At 36.6% G+C, this 22,589-nt stretch overlaps 1 protein-coding gene across 2 annotated transcripts in view; it reads left to right on the plus strand.

The window, feature by feature from the left end:
* The window catches only part of LOC124158706 (proton-coupled amino acid transporter-like protein pathetic), a 182,015-nt gene that overhangs the window by 153,737 nt on the left and 5,689 nt on the right, over positions 1-22,589 (plus strand). Inside the window, exons 1-9 of one of the 2 annotated variants that reach the window (XM_046533949.1) lie at positions 6,678-6,710; positions 7,441-7,523; positions 8,864-9,016; positions 10,887-11,037; positions 13,900-14,021; positions 14,301-14,385; positions 16,485-16,760; positions 19,348-19,526; positions 20,346-20,512. In XM_046533949.1, coding sequence (XP_046389905.1) covers positions 6,693-6,710; positions 7,441-7,523; positions 8,864-9,016; positions 10,887-11,037; positions 13,900-14,021; positions 14,301-14,385; positions 16,485-16,760; positions 19,348-19,526; positions 20,346-20,512 — 1,234 coding nt within the window. In that variant the 5' untranslated portion in view covers positions 6,678-6,692. Of the gene's footprint in view, positions 1-6,677; positions 6,711-7,440; positions 7,524-8,863; positions 9,017-10,886; positions 11,038-13,899; positions 14,022-14,300; positions 14,386-16,484; positions 16,761-19,347; positions 19,527-20,345; positions 20,513-22,589 lie in introns of those variants that run through there. The other variant, XM_046533948.1, reaches the window with a different exon arrangement.

The following is a 22,589-nucleotide window of genomic DNA, read 5'->3' on the forward strand; positions in this document are numbered from 1 at the left end:
ATTAAGTAAGTAGTGTTTATCTTGTTGTGTATACGCTTAATTCCGCAATGAATCTCCTTGAGCTGAGCGACCATTGTGGCACTGTTGCCGTATCTGTTGCATACCAACCAGGGAAGTCGCTTCATTTCCTTCGGAAGTTTTTCATCACGGTAGCAAATTAGGTAATATTGCTTTCGCAACAGGTAAGCTACGTATGCAAAATCTTATATTGGAAAACTCTTTATTTAAGTACTCCGAAGAACCTCATTAAAATTAATTTTGATTTCTTATGCAGCAATTAGAAATGGAGAATTTTAAGACACACAAGTTTTCAAAATTAAATACGTCGATAAAGCTCCTTCGCCTTTTTCGTGTATTTTAATTTTTTAAATTCAATTTCGCATGGCATGAGAGTAAGGGCTTTGTGAATTTATTGCGACGTGAATTGATAAAAGCGATCTCAAGTCAGTAGATGCGATAAATCAATGTACCTTTCAGCAAACTGAGAAGAAGCTACCGACGTAAAGAGAGCTATAGAAATTAGTATGCAAACCATTGTCTCATTTAAACAAAACGCGGCATGGGTCAAATCTCCCAAGTACGGTAATAATTTATTTCCGTCAATTTTTCTTTGTTTAATAAAAATGCCGTATTAATATAAATACTTCCGATAGTTTACATTCGGATCGTAGCGACAAAGAAAACTTCACGCACTTTGCACTTCAAAACTTTTCCCTTGCTGGGCATAAAATTCCTCATGACTTCAGAACAGTAATGCAAGATATAAATGACAGGCAAGTAAATACATGCGATCAAGAAAAGGGAAATTCATCCGTGGAATTTCCTCTTTTTAATTAGGGTGAACAATGAGACTTAAAAAAGCAAAAAAGACCGTTCTAAGAAGTAAAAACTAGAAAACCGGCTTAGGGCCCACTTAAAAACTTTACAATAGACTCATAATTTTAATGCATACTTGAGTGAAATCCGCAGATATACACATATTATTCATTCATGGCTCCATAGTCTTAACGTAGGCTAGGATTGGAAGTAATATTCACATTGTTCGTAACACATTTTGTAATATTTTTCAATAAGTGGAGACTTCGATCATCTGCGGTAAAAAATGTATTAATCATAAATTGGTAAACCCGTGGGTGCACCCGTTTTATAATACTATGCATTGAATTTTTTGCAGAGATTTATCAATTAAAGGTAAAATATTAGGAGCAAGTGGATTCAAAGTTATTAAAGACATTTTGGCTATCTAGCTACATTATCTATCGAACAAGACGTCTTCAAGACTTTACCATCGTTTCTGTGAATAATAAAATTAAACACTTAAAAATAAAATATGTATTTAGGACCTGTTGACAATTTGCTGCTGCAAGCAAAATTTTAACACATAGACATAAAATATTTACGTTTATTTTTGCTACTGTCTCCTATGCCTATGATTAGATTTCATCAAATTCTCCATACCGTAACAGCATGACAGTTTTGTCAGGTGGAGCGAAAAAAGCAGACTGATCAAAAGTGCCGGTGAATATATACAGGCTCTCGTCCCTGATATTAAATAAAAAAGCGATATCTCCCCGTCTGGGTGCTTCTCAATAACGATCCCTTTAAAAATTTCTAAAACTCGCGTTATGTTCCAATTCTGAACTCATAACCATTACAGCATATACTCAACCAAATGGGCTGAAGTGAATTTACGAGAAAATTTGACACACACCACTGACTGGGCGCAGTAATTTATTTCTCTTACTTAACCCTGAGGTCAAAAACATAACCGCTATGAAATATACATAACTTCTTAAAGACGGTAATCTGCCAATAAACATATTGCCAATATTAATCATTCTATAAAGTTGAAAATAATTATAGATACTGCACAAACGATATGAAAATGATGATAAAGAAAAAGATAATTATATTTTATCGTATCGAAAACGTTGGAGTTATCTCGAGACTAAATCACGACATCTAGCGTCCAGGAAATAGAATAAATGCGTTCACTAGTGGCGTCAAAGTTATTAAGCGCCGCAGATACAAAAATAATACTTCGACCCATTACAATATAAATTGAACTCATCCGAGAGAATTGTTCATTTGGAACGGAAATACCGTCACCAGCACTCAAGGAAGCTTCCCATATTGCACCCGTCTCTTGAAAACGGCGTAAAAAATTAATCCTCGCCAGACGACTTGGGAAACACTGCCCTAAAATGAAATGCATGCACCCATTACTTCCACCCCATCACGCGAAGCTTCCTTTATCTTCACCTCGAAGCCCTTAAAAGGTAGTAGAGAAAGGAGGAATGAACTCCCGAGGTATTAACGGAGAAGAAAGGTTTCTGTCAAATGCGCCTTCGCCAGTATATAACACGCGATTCCCTCCGCCGCCACCAGCCCCATTCGACCGCACAATGGCCCTTTTGCTGCTGGTACGGCCCCACGTCGTCCACTCAATTGCCAATGCAAGCGTCGGAGAATAATATAGTGGGATGAACTGCTGAGATGGGGCACGAAGGCTCTTGCATGCTGATTCTTTCGAATTTGCATCCACGTAGGCTCTTCTTCCTAGAAGCACGGAGCATTATAAAAAAATATACGACCATACGAAAGCCATGAAATTACACGAATATGTAAATAGGCTAGCTCGTAATGAATAAAATTTCTTTCATCGTAAAGAAAAACGGAACTCACTAAAACATTAGTTAAAAAACAGATTGACAGGTAAAACACCTCAATTTTCTTACGAAAAGTTACTGATTGTTCTCGGTAAAATATTTTGATTTCCTAAAGAAATTCAAAAATTCATTTCGCCCTTGATTTAGCTAACATGATCTTCTTCCTAGAAGCACGGAGTATTACAAAAAAATAAAGACCCGCACGAAATCCATGAAATTACACGATTATGGAAATAGGTTAGCTATGAATGAATAAAATAGATGCCAGATGAGGGACTTGGGGGTAAGACCCCACCCTAGGCAACGGAGAATCCGGGAAATTTTTGAAAAATGACATTTTGCATCATTTTGGCACTAAAAATTTAACATTAAGCAGATGTAGTTATTATATGACAATACTAGACAATAGTTTTAAATATCTTTTTTTAATTTCCCGAGGCTTTGAGTCGTCCCCCCCGTAGTTACGCCACTGCTTGTTACTATACTTTCTGCTTTTTTTATTTGCGTCCATAAAAGTTAGCTATTATGATTATAGCCATTTTCCTGTAAAAAAATCTAAATTTAAGAGCTGACGACGGCACCATGTCCAAATGATCCATAGAACAAAAGATATTAAAAAAAGAAACGGAGGTTTAGAAGGATGATAAACGGATACAATGTGCACTTCTCCAACGAAGGACCAAATCAAGCCCTCCGCACTCGACCTTAGATTGCTCCCTCTAACCTTTCCTCTCGCGTTGATCCATTCGGGAACGCTGAGCAAACCTGACAACCATCCCTCCTCACAACACTATATACTTCAAAGATAGGCGGCTAATGTTTTTTTAACCCTTTCGATCCAGTGACAAAGTCGTACCGCTCACTATGTAGCAAGTACTGCGGTACTGCGACGTGGTCGTATTTACTTTCTCATTGGAAGGCATTACATTCCGCAAGACATGTCAGGATATAAAACACGCGAATTCATTAATGTACTATCCCCTTATAGTGGAGTGAAAAAATAAAGGTATTTTCACCCTAGAATTGATACCGAGATATGTATCATAAATTGAGTACCTACCTGAGGGATTCAAGAATACTTCGCATTGATATAGAGGTTCAAGCAAAAACTTACTTGGGATTTACTAGCTACAAAGAGCCAACAATAAAAAAAGTTGTGTAAAATGGCCTGGAATTCAAATATTTTCATTTTCGAGCCTCTAATGACTTTCAGAACAAAATCCCTGGATTAAAAATTGCCTAGGAAAATCATAATAAGAGCCGTAGAAATTCGGATCGTCTAGTGTAGATTCTATTGTAGAAAGATTGCTTAAAGTCATTTGATGGATAGTCCCAAAATTAAAATTGCGTTTAATGTGAAAATTTTGATATTTAGCACTTTTCGATGCATTTAAAGGATACCAATCAACTTGATCCATACACTTTTAGATTTAAATCTGACACGCAGACAGCCATAATAAGTCACGCATACTACCAATCGCATTGACAAATATTCTGGAATTCAAAAGTAATTACAAAATAAGTAGAAAAATTAAGTCCAGAAATGGCCAAAAGATATTTTTTCTCTTATCCATTCAATCAGCCATGTAACTGTATGGTGGATTACGAAGTGTATCATTTTAATTTCACGAATGGTACGAAAACTAGGAACATGTTGCTAAAATAATCCACATTGCTGGCGGTATTACTTCCTTATACTTTACTTTCACGTACAAAGAAGGAATAAAGTGGCTTCCTCAGCTAATAATTACAATATGAATTTCTTTATCCCATGCCAAACAATGCCATTTGCCAAACAATGCCCGCGCCAGTCTTTATCCCATGTTATTCACTTAAAATATTCATGACAGAGAATTTAGATACAATAAAAAATGGAATGAATAAAAAAATAATTAAAATAAGGGATGTGTACATCTACTTAATTCTAACTGGTAAAATCGAGCCGAAGAAATGAATTAATTAGAGTGAAAGGAGCATCCTATTACATAAGAGTTATGTATCATAGAGTTAACCGCGCAACCATTGTCAGATTTCAACTTCCTTAACTCATGCGCCATTTAAATAGATAAATCTTGGAGAAGATGGTTATCTAACAAGTTCTCTGATTCCCGGGCTTGAGTGTCCAGAGGAAACCACGGAAAAGTCAAAGCATCTATTGTCGAACGGATTGAATTAGCAAAGCCAACGAGAGAGGAGGAATGAGAGGAGATAGAATGGACCCTCTGTGGAGAGCACGTCCCTTTCAATTGACCTCGAAGGCCGAGCCAATCGAGGGAGTTAACAGGGATGCATTGGGATGGTCGCGGGAACGAAAAAGAGAGGGGGGGAGTGGGGGGGAGGGGAAGGAGAGAGAAAAGTGGGAGGAGGATGAGCGAGGAACAAAACATCTGCAAGGATCGGCGGAGAAAGTGAAATTGATTAGCAAATCGTTAAGTTAACGAGAGCCGTGACGAATTGGTGGGCGGTGAAACGGAGGATAGAGAGGAGGGATGCGATGATTGCCTTGTGAAAGCTCAAGAGCGCAACGCTCTGGTTGCGGAATTGAGTCGCCTCTCTCATACAGGGACAGTGAATAAATACTATGTCATCAAAGGTTTAAAAGTTCCTTTTAGGTTTATAAGGTTTATGAGTGTCATGTCTCCAGTAGCGATCGAACAGTCCCTTTCATACAAAAAATGTTACCATCAAAAAGTCATGTTGACTTACAATTGGTTGAACGCAGAATTATAATTCTTTCAGCCGACCATGGAAATATAGTAACATTTATTCTACTTATTCATGAATTGCAAAATACATATACAATAAATAAATCAGTAAAGTAGAATATAGGTATCCCTTAGGTATACAGTTGATTATCCTGGTAGTAGAATAGATGTTCAAAATTTATTAGAAATCGCACATGGGCCATGGGGTCCTGTGGGGATGGAAACGGGGATTTAACGTTTGCATTGTGACCCCCAGTGACCCTATATCTTCGTTATGAACGACACGTCTTAAATTAATGTGATCTCTCTAGATTGACCACTCAATAGCTATGCGAGACTAACCTTGAGCTGACAACGCGCATGTGAAAGTGCCCAGCTGTGGGCTCGCGGCACGACAATGGGCAAGCACGTCCGTCGACGACAAAATTTTCGCCCCGGATATACATCACGACTCCGTCTATTGAATACTTCTCTGACGCGCAATTTCGCTTTATACGCCTTCGTCCAGTATCTTCGCAAAATTTTCTCCGATACAGTAAATCAAACCAGGATCGATATTTATGAAAAGTGAATATAGGAAATATACGAGTGACTGAAGAAAACATTGGTTTAATAAAAACAAATATTTTTTTGCTAATAATTCACAAGTCGGAGATGAGTAGTTCACGAAAGACCACGGATATTTCTAGCGATTGAAAAGTTTCTGAGATAAAATGGGGTAACTAAAGCTATGTCATTTTAGCTTTAACCTCGCAAGTGAAAATATAAAGCATTCATATACATTTCATTCAAATTTCTGATCGGTAAAAACGGCACATTTAGCTTTATAAAAGTGTTATTTCACACGTTACTACAGGGGATGCCCCGAAATAATTCGCATCATATTTTGCGAAACAGAGGTAATATCAACAACCTGTGATCCAATCACAGCTTTATCCAAAGAGAATAATTTCCGTTAGATATAACGCAGAAAAAGTTGCGATTATGGTCTTTTAATGAATTTATCAAAACCAGAGGAAAACCACTTAATTCATGAATTACCTATCTTTTATTAATAAGAATTTTACTTATACGAATTGAATAAAGTTATGTGTTTGCATTTCAAAAATGGAATACTCAACAAAACAGCCAAAAATTTACAACAAAAGCAAGTGGCAAATTATCTCTACGCTACTTTACTAGGTTTACTAGGTTAATGTCATTGTTGAGTTATTGTTAACTACCAGGTAAGGTCGTAACCGAATCCATTACAAAAAAACATATCAACAACGATTTCCGTTTTGTTTATGCTGTCTTATGAGCACGCGAGCCGTGTATAATGCAGTTTGAACCCTATGTAAGTAATTAGCTTTATTTACGCATTATGCCGGGGTAGGAGTCAGCGCTCTGGCGGACAGCACTCACCAGTTTCTCTTGAAGTCACAACGAGAAATTTACGTAGCTTTCTATGAAAGGCCAAAAGTCAATCAAAAAATAAATGGCATATTGCAAAACATTTTTCTTAGAGTCAACTTCGTTTACGCTAAATATGAGGTTGTATCTCGGGATGTAGTAGATGTTACGTTGTAATCCAAATCCTGCGAATTATTTTCGTCCTCATTTAAAATATTTCGAGCCATTCTTTCTACGGCCTATTTAGAACACAAAAACCGTGGCATTAGCCTGCAGTGAGTCCACCCAAACCCTCGGGGAAAGGACGAGGGTACCCACTTCTTATTGCTGTCCTGTGACCCCGGCAGTCAGTGGCCCTAGGGATTTACCCTCTCAGTGTGCCGGGCGTTATTTCTGTTCTTACGCGGGTGTTTCCTCCAGCTGAAATTAGCTGGCTATAAGAAGATAATACAACAATGGAAGCGTAAGTCGGTATTCGATTACTCAAGACAACGTAGAAATTTGCGATTTTCGCTACCATTTCTGTAATTCCTTCTCATGGCTGTAGCAAACCCTTAACGACGAAAAAAAGAGGGAGTAAACACCCTTGCAAAACTTTCGTGCACGAGAACAAAAAAAGTCGCGTTTCCGTATTTATTGACACTAATAAAGTTATTTCCTTTCTGTATTTGCAGGAACCAGTGTTAAGGCCAATTATCGCTGAATACGACCCAAGGCGAGGTGTGAAAACAGAATTAGCAGATGTTGTGCTAGTCAAGTAAGTAAATTACTTCACTTATAATATTCTTTCTGCTTTTTTTTAAACTACTGTAACGGAATGAATGTTTTTTTTGGAGAAAAAAGTGGGTCCTAAAACCACTAAAAAGATGAATTATTATCTTTAACCGTATGAGGGTGCTTTGTAAGATGAACTCACTCTAATTCTGTCATACTTAAAGTAAGCTTGCTAATCAATTAAAAGCAATGATCAGGAAATGGCAATATGATTAAAATTAACCATAGCAGTAACTATCATCAAATAGAGGCTGACAGGAAATGTCAAGTCCTCTTTCAATTACACTCCAAGGCTTCCTGGACTGGAACTACAGGGAATAATAAACCACCCTGCACCACATAAGGTGGCAGTCTTCCACCACAGTCTAAAAAATGTGAATAAGCCACTAACAAAATTTCCTACTTAACACTTTGAAGCCCGTGGTATTTTCATGTGTAGTTGTGTGAAACCCTGGGTTTTTGATGTTTTATTATAAAATCCAGTACATTTAGAACTATGAATATTTTGAAGCTGCTAAATGACAGCACTATCCATACAAATAGACTAAAGAGCTACAGAAACAGGCAACATAGTTGGGGCCTGAGAAAAGTGCACAGAATACTTTTCCATAGAATCAAATATGACTGTTCAAGCTCTACTCAGGCTTGGGTCCCTGGCAGGAAATATACATCCAAAGGTATACTCAGGCTTGGGCTTCAAAGTGTTGAGGTAAAATTATTTTCTTAAGGGTCAGATGGCACAAGGCATCATACCATGAAAAGTATAAAATTTTTATTAACTGGGCAAATAAATTTTCCAGTCTACATCAAAACAGTTAACACGTTGCGTACCAGGGTATTTAAATTCCTAGGAACACCGAGATTGGAAATATGTGCCTATTAGGGTGTAATGCCTTTGGTTTAAACATGGTTAAAAAGCTAATGTTTAGAGTATAAATTTACCCAATCAAACGTTATGATGCATCAATTCATTATGAATAACAAACAACAACTGGAAACGTAGGTACTAATGAATACGTATTGTACGCTTTAAAATTGTTTAGGTTGAGGCGCCTAAATGACGAGAATCTTCGTCATCCGTCCGGAACGTTCGGGAAAAAATGACGAGAATTCTCACCATCCGTACGCAACGTGTTAAGGGTCAGATGGCACAAGGCATTATACCATGAAAGGTATAAAATTGTTATTAACTAGGCAAATAAATTTTCCAGTCTACGTCAAAACAGTTAAAATCGACACCCTTTATACCAAGAACCAGGGAAAAATATTGACTATCTCAGAGACTCTCAAAAGAGTAACGAATGACAAAATCTTTTATTTCAGATTTCAAGGTGGCAGAAACCCAGGCGGTATTCCTGAATATGACAATGGAGTTGTGAAGCCCCTTGTTGATCCTGAGATGGGATCGATGGAGGCAGGTGCTCCAGGAGAGCCTTTCAACCCTTTCAAACACCGGAAATTGGATCACCCCACCAAGTAAGATTCAATTGTATTTGCAAAGAACCGAGGGTGACCCTCCCCCCATAATTCCTTAAAAAAAACAATAAAGATGGTAATCGATAAGATGGCTCTTCAATGCAAATTGACTTTTTTTGCATTCACATATTTCAATTTTATTTAACCAGCTTAACATACAATGTTTAACCCTTTGGTTGCAGGAGTATGATTTTAGCTACCAGCTTTAAATTTTTGAATTTTCTACCACGTCCTTCAATGTTTTTGCTTTTAGGCGCTTATCCCAATGATCCTTACTCATAATATTCCTAAGTTCTGGAAAAAATTCTAACTGCTTAATTTAATTAGAGGTCAGTTATCCCATATCTATGTTGTATTTATAAATGAGGATGTGTGGAATGGAATGTCTGTTTGTCTGTCTGCTAAGCATTTCCATGTGGCGGAACGGATTGTTGCCAAAGTTAGTACCTAGGTGCATCTCATGCTCCCAAGTCCATTAGTGCTACTTTTGGTTGAGTCCGAGGCATCTTTTGCATTGCTTTCTCATTACCATTTGTTACGTCTCATAATACAACTTCTGTGGTTGGATATCCTGTCGGGTAGGCACACCTCTTGACCCGCCAATGGGGAAAAAACAACCAAAAGGATTCTACACTTAAGTATTACTCCTCTCTGTGCAAACCTTTTTGCTGGGGTATGCGTTCACGCTGCGTTTTTGGCCTACACACATGCAGACACACATAACGATGAATGTTGAGGAGTTGAGTATAAGCTAATCTTGTGCACGGAATAGAGAAATTGTTTTTTCCATTTAGCAGTGCTGGATGGCCAGCTAGTTTCTTATACATTTTGCACAGAAAAATTTGATTTGCTCAATTGAGAAAATATACTCCATCTGAACACCCAAGTAGAGTGAGAGCAGACTAGCAAGACTCTCTGCCCTGCTGTTCATACTGCTGCTGTAGCATGAGGGCAGCTTCATGATAAGAGTGGAGAATCACTCTAGCTAGAGTTCTCTCACAGACGTTTACATTGTAGACTTTTCTGATTGACTGCCCTCACTAGAGCCAATCTAGCTTGAGACTTTGCAGTGTACACTACATGTAACCTACAGTACATGTACCTTTAGAATAAGGAGTTATCGTTGTAATTCACGTCATTTTGAACAACAAATGTCCATAGTTTTTGTATCTCAATGCTGTCAACCAGCAATCATGAAACTGGAATAAAAGTGCTGAAACTTAAGTCATTGAGTCTTCATAAATTGTGAGGATGATTATTTTGAATAAACTCCTTTTCCAAAACAAATGTAATGCATATTACAGCACCAGCTAATTTTGCTAATGTCCTTTGTTAACGATGGGGAAACCAATTTGCATAATAAAGAAAGAGAAAGCACTACTCGGTAAATTAGCTATGTACACAGTGAAGCATGTTAAAGCAAAGGTATAAAAGTCCAAGGAAAGACATTTGCAACAAAAAAATCATTTCATTCAATAGGGATTTGCACCCTGATAGCTAGCTGATTGAAACTGGTAGCAAGCATGGTCAGAAATCAGGATACCTGAATTCGAATCCCGCTCAAGTAAAACAATTTTTCCCAGAAAATTTGAAAAATCATGTTTTCACACCTTGGACAGAACTAGGGTTTTTGACAAACAAGTTCTCTGAATCACAAGAATGTCAATTATATTAAAAGACATATGCTATGGTACATAATAATTACCTGTATAATAATTAATAATAATATGGCATTTATAATAATATAATATCATAGAGTTAATATATAATAATTAATATAAATATGGTATACAATAACAGCATAGTTCCCTAATGTGTACCAGCAGAAATTTATCTCATATCTCAATTTATCTCAACTTTGTTCTTCCAGTGATGTGGACACACTCATCCATTTGCTCAAGGGAAGCCTTGGCACTGGAATACTTGCCATGCCCCTTGCCTTCAAGAATGCAGGTCTTGCTTTTGGAATGGTGGCCACTTTCCTCATCGGCTTCATATGCACTTACTGTGTTCATATTCTGGTAAGGATAAAAAGAGACAGTGTGAAAAAATGGTATTTTTCATGACTAGATTTAAAGCATTGACAGCCATGCCCGTCATAGGGACCACCAAAGAAAGTTCCTGACATGTAATAGCACTCAAAGTGATTGGCCATAGGGTATGTGTTATGTATGAAAATTATGCAACTCAGCCTTTGTGATGACAGGGTAATGACTTGTTTGCCAAACTGAAGGTCCCAGATTCGAGTCCCACCTGGATAAGTTGTCCCTATGTAGAGCTATGGGTGTTCAGGAATGCTTATTGTTAACTTGTTACAGAAACCTTGACATAAAATGCTAATATGTAGTTTCTTTTTTTTTCGTGGTATGAAAATAGATAAACTGATAAAAAAATACTAATCGCTTCACAGGAAATATGTACAGAAACATCGCGGCGGTAAATGTGTAAAAACCTATGAAAATCAATGCCCAAACCACAAAACAACTTAACAGAAATTGTAATTTAGGGGAGAACAAAATATGTAAAATGGTTTATTCATTCATTTAATTGACATTTTTTTTCTGGGAGTAATTTACCTAAGTCTTCAATTCTGCCCTTCCCTCTATAAAATTCCCCTTCACTTTGGCAGGCAATATTATCTCCTGCACACCCTTAAATTTCCCAATCAATTCCTTAATGTCTTTTTACGGGGTTTTCCCTTCTACAAGATATACCTATTCTGAAATTAATTTCCCATTTTGAAATACAAAAAGAGCACGTTCAGATAATTCAAAGAAATTTATTTCACAAAACTCACCACTCTTAGTCTATATTTCGACTTAGATCTCGTGATTTTCCAGGCATTTGTCACAGTGCGGCACAAGTTTTTGCATGCCTTCTTCTTAGATTGTTGCCGCCTGCGTAGTCATCCATGAGGTAATATGTTCTTTCAGCTCTTCATTGCTGCTGTACCGCTGACTTTTACTGATTAATTTTTCACCCTGATGAGAAACAATCAATAAAGATGTTTATTGGGAGATGTTTAAGAAACTGCACTGCACAATACAAAACAAGCAACGAGGAATGCTCTTAAAAAGTGTGGATTTCATTCATGACAATGCCCAACCACACAATGCGAATGCGTCAAAAAGACTCCTACACGGCAGGGATGCCGGCTTACAAAAAATATTGGGGGGGCCCAAATCGGGGATCTTGCCCCGGGAAATTTTATAGGTATCGAGTTTTAAGTTTTTTAAGCATTTTAGAAGAGTCATGTGATCAACATTAGCACCCTGATAACTTGAATCTTGATATCTGGACATTCTGAGAAAAATCGACAAGCCTGATGCATTTTTTCCTCATACCATAACAAATTTTTTGAGGGGGCTTGGGCCCCCTCTGGCCCCATGGAGTCAGCGCCACTGCTACACGGCTTTTGGTGGGAATGTTTTTGACCATCCTCTGTACATCCCTGATCTTGCTCTAAGCAACTTCCACTTGTTTCTGTATGTTAAGTCTTCTTGGGAGGTCAGCAGTGCAACAGCAACGAAGAGCTGAAAGAACATGTTACCTCACGGATGACTACAATGGCGGCAAGATTCTACGAAGAGGGTATACAAAAACCTTCTGACATGCTATGACAAATGCCTGAAAAGTCATGGGATCTATGTCAAAAAATAGAGTAAGAGTGGTAGAGTTTTGTGCCATAAATTTCTTTGAAGCATCTCCCCTTATTCTTTTTTAATTTCAAAATGGAACTTACTTTCCGAACCTACCTCATATATTCAGTCTAATCATCATGACAAAATTCTTTGGATCAATTGGAATAATATCAACACATTAGCAGATCCGGGAGGGGGGGGGGGAATAGTGGAATTTTCTCTCCCTCCAAATACAAGAGAAAAAATTTACTTACATGTAGAGGCCCCCAGTAAGAAGGCAAAATTAAATTCAAAATATCAAATTTGTCCCCCATATCATCTAAAAATCTTCATGTAGCATCTAGGTATGCATAGCAAAAGTATACCAGAAGTTCACCCTTTCCCCCAATTCAAAATTTATGCCCACATCTGCCACTGACTGCATAAAATCTTCCCTTACTCAATTATCAACTTCCTCATGCTTTATAAATGAAATTTTTATAGCAGCTAGCTAATTTCAACTGATTGAGGCATTATACAGTGGAAGTGCAACATATTGGAATAAAATGAATTTGCACTTTACCACCAGTATTTAATGTATAAGACACGTTTCGGCCTACTCAGCCATCCTCTGGAACAAGAAGCCCTCTTGTGCCAGAGGATGGTTCTGTGAGCCGAAATGCGTCATACTCTTTAAATACCGTATTTACCTGGATGTAATCCCCGTCTTTTTCAAAAATGAGCATGGTAAAAGTAAAGGGGTGGACTATATTCAAATACTTTTTTTTTTATTTTTCCCGAAACCGAAGCCTCAAAATTAGGGGGGGGGATTATATTCCGAGGGGGACTATATTTGGAGATATACAGTAATTGTGGAAAAGTGCCAATTTATTTTATTCTAGTACTACAGCTAGCATTATGTGGCTTGCCTCCATTCAGTGTTAAGCCAATTCTTGATAAGACAATAAATATAATGTACACAACTGCGTAAGTAAAAAAATCAAAGAGATGAAATAACAAAACTTAACTGAATATGTAGTAAGGCATAGTTCAACCCCAGGGAGTTTTATCCATATTAATCCAACACATATATTATAACTAGGAATCCAATCCTAATACATATATAAAAATAAATACTATGCATGTAATTTGAATATAATTAAGAAGTAGCCAGGAGAAAAAATTTTGTCTGTTGTAGAAATAAAGATACAGAGAGTACATATAGTACAAGCATCCGTTGAAAATTACTTTTTGAAATTACAGGTGAAATGTGCACACAATCTTTGTCACCGAACAAGAACGCCTGCTCTTGGGTATGCCGAGGTTGCAGAGCAAGCTTTCCTCAATGGACCAAAGAAGATGCAGAAATTTTCTGGGATTGCAAAGTAAGTGGTAGTATTTTGGGGTAGAACCTTACGTCATGCAAAAATTTCACTTTTCACCTATGCATTACAATTCAACCTCCATACAACAGAGCTTAGTCATTTTTTTATTGTAGAAGTATAACTTGGAAATCTTGGTTGAGCTATGAAAAAAATTTCAATTCTATAGAGGATTCAAAAAAATACCTCCAAACAAGGCATACTTAGTTCTGAAATTAGAAAAGTGTAGCTCTTTATACCAGTCGGTTGAAATTATATTGACAACTTCTCTTTTATTTCTAGGGGAACAATAAACTTGTTTCTAGTGGTTGACCTGCTAGGTTGTTGCTGTGTGTACGTTGTTTTTGTCGCAGAAAATATCAAGCAAGTGAGTATAACAAAGTAGACTTTTCAAATTAGAATAGCAGCTAGAAATTGGAAGCTGGCTAATGGACAGCATATCATGTTTATGAACCAACAGCAGTCCAAAATATGATTTACCCTGTATGCAATAGATACCCTCAGAGCTGCCCTAACAATTAAATAAATTCGCAGACCAGCGGCAAAATAAGGTTTTTTCACCCCAACAGTGGCTTACTAAGCACGACCTTCGCCACATATGCCACAGTGTGACTTTTGACGTCAACATCTTGTTCGGTAAAACCCATCCCGCAGTTCGCTCTGAGAAAATGGCTTGGTGGTGTAACTCGTTAGCACGCCTGACCGGCAATCGGGAGATCTGGGTTCGAATCCCGGCTAAGTCAAATATTTTTTCATGGCGAACTTCATCCTTTGGTGTATATAATTAGTATTTTACTTTAAGTCGGTGTTCGGTGAAATATTGCAGTTGGCATCCACCCAGTCATAGAGACAGTAGATGTGAAAACATATAGAATGGATTGAAAAAAACAATAAATGAGTGCATTTGCTCTTTTACAGTAGTTGACAATCAAAGATCTTCCATGGTCCTCCAACCTCAGTGCCATAATAATGTAGATTATGAGTTTAAAATAACTACCATTACCTAGCAAATACCATCTCCAAAGGAGTCACCATTTAAAGTTTCCATTAATTAGCCCAAAAACTCCATAAATTCTATATAAAACCCTCAACTGCCTATCTAAATACAGCAGACTCCTGATTATCCAGCTGCGGTATATCCGTGATGCGTTATATCCGTGTTGCGGATTATCCGGGCATGATTTTCATTCTCGCTCAATATTTTCCGCGATCTTTATAAAAAAAATAAAATCAGAGGTAAAATCACCAGAATTACTGCATTAATGCTAGGATACACCGGGCTTAGTGTTTCCGTTATGATCCCCTTCGTAAAACAGAAGTGATTGCACGCTAGCTGCATTCATGGGAGCGACGTGTTCCTGTTTTCCAAGCCTTGCAGCACATGACCACGCCTTGTGATCATGGATACCCATCCTGCAGCAGTTTCAACCTGGGCAACTTGTGTGAGAGGCGACTATGTGGCGTTGTGCCTGACAGTGTAGTTTCTGACGTCAAGCAGCAGTATTGAACATTTTTGCTATCACTTTTCCATATCCATGATCACTAAGCCACGGATGTATGGTTTTCGAAACCAGACCTTACATGGAGCATTAATAATATGAGTATAACCATGTTATCGCCACTAAAAAGATCACAAACTGGCAAAGAAAGCTCCCAATGACTCTGAGAAGTACTCTAAAATAACATAATAACTGAATAATAATACATATATATTTTGTTATACGTAAACTATGAACATTACAAGACATTAAAGTGAAAGTTTAGATTATCCGTGTTTTCCGATTATTTGTGCCGTCTCTCCTCATCATTAGCCCGGGTAATCGGGAGTGTGGTGTAACTATGTGCTATCATGGCAAAAAGAAAAAAGAAGTAAAATCATTGGGTAGGATAAGGAGAAATGGATAACTACAGTACACCAATGATGGAATCGCAGGATAAATGAGTATGAATGTATATGTTTTCAAGGGTATCCCATCCTTTCACTTCTCAGATTAACTTGAAATATGTTATTGGGAAAAAATGTACCCACTCATATCAATAGGACTTCATTGTTTCACTACTATAATCTTCTGTGAGATTTTTCACCTCTAAATTTTGAAATTTTGACTTACGCCCATAACCCAATTGCTTAGAATGATGGCAATTTTCCATTTGCTAAAAATTTGACCATTCTTATTAAGATGCCAAATCACTGTTATTTGCTGCAAAAATCAAAATAAATGGTATTTCTGGGTAGACAACTCCCAAGAAATATGATAAGCCAATCAGATGATTACCATCAATTTTATGCTGGGTAGCACACTGACATGAAAGACTCTTTAAGCTCCAGATATTATTTAAATTTTGAAAGAAAATAAGTCTGCAGGGGTGTGATTTCTTCATTTAATGGCTGATAGGATAAAGGAGGGATATATTTTTTTAAAATGGTATCAATATAAGTAATCACAAATTTTGTTTCCTTTTCAGGTAGTGGATTTCAACACATCACATGATTATGATGTAAGACTCTACATGGCAATGCTATTGGTGCCTTGTATCATGCTTTCTTATGTGCGCAATCTCAAACATCTCGCTCCATTTTCAATGCTGGCAAATTTGTTAATAGCAACAGGAATGGCAATCACTTTTTACTACATCTTCTCTGACCTGCCCTCTCCCTCTGAAAGGCCACAATTTTCAACGATCCACCAGCTGCCCTTGTTCTTTGGGACAGCTATTTTTGCATTGGAGGGCATTGGTGTGGTAAGTGCTTATTTTATTTTATATCTATCTTGACTAGAGTTGGGAAATTTCCAGAAGAAATTAATATCAATGTTAACGTTAATATCAGTAAAAATTAACTAGTAAAGGTTAAAAGATACCTTTAAACTGGCTATGGAATGTTGACGAGTGTGTAAACTGACACTTTTTACATAAGTGCTACTTAGAATGTTCACCTACTGCGGCCACTTCAGTTAGAATGACCTCCTTTCCCTTGTTAACAGCCATTCCAAGCAGCAATCAATATCCCAGCAAAATGCGAGCAGCATTGTCGGCGTTAACATATGACATATGTGCAATGTCCATGTTAATCCAATTAACGTTGTATATATATCTGTCAAATATCCTAAAGACCCACCAAAAAACGTTGCAGCAATGTATTAATAATAATATTAATAATAATAATTTATTCGCTGAAGGCAATACAATTGCATAGCTTCGTCAAGTTACATTACATAAAGGATAAAACACAAACAAACAATGGCAATAGAACACAGTGTGTATGCAAATGACAATTAAAGATACATCAGGACAATATTTAATACATTAATTTACATTTAAGTTTTTCCTTACATACAACATAACTCATTAAGTTTTTCTTTACATACAGCATAAAATTCATCAGTAGAATATAAAGGTTTTTGTATTAAAAAATTTTTTAGCTCAGTTTTGAATTTTAAAAAATTGTTGATTTTTTTAATATTTTGTGGGAGTGAATTGTGGAGTTTTGCTCCTTTGTGGTATGGACCCTCAGTATTTAGTGTGGTAGATCTAGTTTTGATGTGGATATCTAGGTTTGACCTGGTATGATGCTGGTGAATGTTGCAGTTTAACTCATATAAATTCATGTTATTTTTAACAAACAGAATGAGTTCAAAAATATACAAGGAGGGTAGGGGCATTATACTGGCCTTACTAAAATAAGGTCTACAGGACTCTCTATAAGATAGGTTGAAGAGAGTCCTTATGGCCTGCTTTTGCAATTTAAAAATTTTTGCACTGTGGCAGGAACTGCCCCATAAAATGATATTCATATTCACAACATCTAATGAGTAGATAATGGGTGAGCTTATTATGGTTTTTGGTAATCCTCAGACATAGAAACAACACATATGTGCTCTTCAATTCTATACAGAAGATATTTTACCTATGGATCCTGTTTGGAATTATGATTTTTTAAATTGCATTTTTAGATACTGTTTTATTATCCCATATGTCCATTAGAAAAGCTTTGAATCCAAATTCAAATACATCGGCATTTATCATTATTTCACAAATATAATTAACTAAAGATATTTTAAATCCAGTCAATGCAAAATTAAAAAAAAATAAAAGCTGAAAGCTACCTTTACTACAAGTCAACAACTGAATGTCTGCTGCTTGGGATAGGTTTTTGGTGACTTCCTTTCTCTTGTTCAACACTCTGATATGGATAACACATTCTCTCCAAGGAGGCATTCATGCCATCGTGAACATTATCTTTTATAGACCTCGTGTATTCTCATCTTAAGGTGCATTCCAAAATTTACACTCCACCCTGGATGTATTTGTCTGGCCCTATTCATTGCATTATTGCATAACTACCCTGTTGTATTGCATTTTTAGATACTGTTTTATGTCCATTGCCCTATGTCCATTAGACAAGCTTTGAGTCCAAATTCAAATACATCAACATTCATCAAAATTTCACAAATAAAGTTAACTAAAGATATTTTTAATTCAGTCAGTGCAAAATTTAAAAAAAGTAACAGCTAAAAGCTACCCTTACTATAAGTTAACAACTGAATTAAATGGTTAACTACATTTTTTTAAATTAATTTTAATCGTCAATCCTGACCATGATCTTCCCCAATTGAAGCATTGGCAAAATATATGTATATGGTCTCAAGGATGTATCAATAGCGGTACAAAGTGCAGTAATGAATAACTACGTATTGCTGGCAAGGAAAGCTGAATAATTGGATTATCAAGAAAGATGAATTATCCATTCATAGTGATCTTCCTAAATATTTTGACTTTTTGGAGGATTGATTCATTTATACTATTCCTATTCCATTCAAATAATCATTGTTTTCACAATATTTTATCCATGATCCTATCATTCCTTACTTAAATTTCTCAAAATAAAAACTCACTATTCAAACTGCTATTATAATGCCGATTGATCACTAGCACTGAGTACACAATCTTCGCAACTTAAAGTGGTGAATATGACTTAATCAATGTATCCATTTCTATGAACCAATTGTAAAACTGAACTACATCCGCCCACCAAGTAGTTTTTTATGCAATGATCACAAAACATGAAATTCAGTGCTATATAGCAGCAAAAATGTTTTCATTCACTGACTGATTTGCATTGCCACACCAAAAAAAAAATTTAATGCTTACAACTGAGTGGTAACCCTACTACTTATGTATACTTCAAAGAAGTACAATGCAACATACAATATCAGCCACTTCATAAAATAAGGTAGAAGAGAATTTAATGCATACCATCTGTATTCCTGTTTATAATAATTTTGGTTTCACAGTCTTTTAATGACTAAATTTTCTCCATATTTCTTAGGTGATGCCTCTTGAAAACAACATGAAGACACCCACCCATTTTGTTGGTTGCCCAGGTGTGCTGAACATTGGAATGTTCATTGTTGTCACTCTATACTCCGGCTTTGGGTTCTTCGGATATCTGAAATATGGAGAGGAGACTCTGGGCTCAATTACACTTAACTTGCCAACAGAACATATGTAAGTACATTCACTCATGTGTATTAATATTTATGTATTTAAAAGGTATACGCGAATAATTTCAAAATGTTAATCATTAAGCAGATATCACCCTAAGTCCATAAATATGACTCATCCACATCATAAAGCAATACTATACATGCCCTCAGGATCTTAAACTTTCATGACTAGAGTTAGTAAGATATTAATTAGGTATTAAGGTTCAATAACTATAACACTTGAACAATGAGGCTTTTCCTTAAGCTATAAACTTTCAAAATTCGTAACATTGACAGTAAAATTCAAGTGATTTTTTGTTCATTTAAATAAAGTGTAAAAAGTTTAGAGGTAAAAGAGATTCATAAAAAAGTTGGTTAAAATTGATATTTGTACATGCATAAATATTCTCAGATAATCTAGAAATTGTCAAGTTTTGTATTGAAACATGCAATTCTTCAGAATGAAAATTTTTTAATCATTCACAATGATTTTGGATTTATTTATTCTTTACTCCATTCTCCATGGCCTCAAATTTTTCTAATCCACAAGAAACCACATATTTCTTCTCACACATTTCTTCTCTCTATTATTTCTCACACATATCTTCAAGAGAGATGTCTGAGAGCCTATTGATACAGAAAGGACAAATTCATTGCATCATGTTCCTAAAATAAGTAATACATAATTATAATAATAGTCGGCAAATAAGATTGAAAACACAGAAATTTTAGACCATTTCGTATACACCAAAAGATCATTCAATACAGTTTGACACATTTCAGAATGGTAAGACAGTGAAAAAGGCAATCAATTTCAGTGATTTAATGTTTTCTTCCAAAGGTTGGCACAGTCTGTGAAAGTGATGATTGCCATAGCCATATTCTTGACCTATGGACTTCAGTTCTATGTACCAATGGAGATCATTTGGAAGAGTCTTGCACCTCGCTTTGAAAATCACCCCCTGACATCTGAATACATCATACGCACTGCTTTGGTTGTGCTAACTGGTAAGGCATTCCATCATTTTTATGCATGCAACAATAGATGTTTTTAAATTATTGAAATTATAACTATGGTTTGCCACGAGGAACTTGGAGGCATAAGGGAAGTCAAGCATGAGCGTGGCCATATGGCCTTGAGGTAAACCACTAGAGAGTGGGTGGTGAAATTTATATTCCTAGAATCTCTGGTTTCAATTGTGCCGAGATCTCCTCTCTCTTAATTGTGATGCCAAGCCTGTTTTCCAGTTATTGGCACATGATTTCATACAATTCATGGCTTTACGGCATTTTGAAATATTTGGGTTTGACAACATGTCTGGCCCTACTGCATGAATTTTTAACCATGGTAAAGCATGTTGTCCAAAAAAAAATGATTCAAATAAGCTGACAGAATAAAAAACACTATAACATGGAAATTCAAATTTAATTTATAATAAGCTGAAAATATAAGTTCAACCGAACTGGCCTATGCACATATTTTTATCCGTTTCCAGCTCGGATGTACGAAAGTTCAATGAGGAACTTGCATGGGTCGTAGATTGCTCTAAAAACTATTTTGAATAAGTCAAATGGATACATTAGCTCGCAAAAATACCTTCAGTTTCTCCATTCAACATCAAAAGAAATAAAAAAATTGCATTTAAAATCGAGAAAAATTTCTCTGAGCCGACCACTGCGCGAAGACACCCGAGCGTTGCCGAGGCCAGGCGTGACGTCATAGGTGCCTAAACAACCGTAGGGAGTAGGGAAATACGCTGAGCGGATGGTGTAAAATTTGTTTTGAGGGAGTATTTAGCCGCTCATCGTCACTTTATTTTGTTCTGTTATTCTTGGGCAAGTTTTCCTATTGCTATTGTGCCTAGATTATTACTTGGGATATTAATAATGCGGCATCGGGATGATGAAGTACAAGCGTTTCACTTCGTGTGTTTTGGTTATCAGAAAAATGGATGATAACGTTGCCACTCGTTCAATTAGTACACCTGAAATTCATCTACGTCTACATAATACCCCGCAAGCCGCCTAAAAGGCGTGTGGCATGGGGTGTTACGACACCAGCCTTTTTTTAGGACACCAAAAATTGATGCCACGACCCTCATGAAATTTGTTAAGACAAATTATTGCTATACGTCGGCGGCAAATCGAGTTGTAAAAGAAACTTGTAATACTGGAGGATAAAATCAACAGATTTAGGCGTTACTTGGTGGAACGATGAGATATTCATGGTTAAATAAAAACACAGTACTATTCCGGAATAGTACTGTGTTTTTATTTAACCATGAATACTGGAGGATAACGATCGTAAGCTGTGCTGTTGACATTAGAGTAAGCTGTGCTGTTGAATTTGGCAACGCCGGATTAACGGAGAAGGTAGTCCTATCCGTCCTACCGTACGAATTCACTGCAAAACAGTCTGCACACAATCCACATGTGAGATCGCGAATCGGTTCCGCTGCCAACACACACGCAAGCTACAACCTATTTCAATATTAAAGGTAAATCCATAAACAATATACTAGCATATACCATAAAAATATAGTGGGAAATAGGCAAATACTCTTATCAAAAACTGGATGTCACTATCACATTCTTATATTCATCACGTACAACTTACAATAACAGAACTCGTTATGATGAATACAACTATTTATTCACTGATTTAAACCCTTAAATTAGCCCACACAAGTGACACAGGTGACATTTCTCACTACTATTCGTTGAAATAATGGAATAACAAACTTCACACACAGTTTTTATTTCAATAGCGTGATCGTGAAATGTCATATCTACGGTGAACAACGGAGATTAGTACGGCACTGACAATTTTTACACTACTGTTAGACATTTATCGATAGCGTAATAGCACTTTTTACAATTCAATCACGATGGAACACTGAGAACTCTTGGCCGATATTTTTCAACCTTGTCAAACTTTGTGCATTACAACCACTGGCACTGTGATTATTAGCAGTAGCTTAACGGGAGATGTCACGTTGAAAATAACACTATTTTGGCACAAAAATGTTCCTAGATGTCTCCAATCAGCGAGCAAAAGTTGCATTGACTGGAATTCACCCCATAA

This window comes from Ischnura elegans, chromosome 5 (genome assembly GCF_921293095.1).
Source record: "Ischnura elegans chromosome 5, ioIscEleg1.1, whole genome shotgun sequence".
NCBI classification, from domain to species: Eukaryota; Metazoa; Arthropoda; class Insecta; order Odonata; family Coenagrionidae; genus Ischnura; species Ischnura elegans.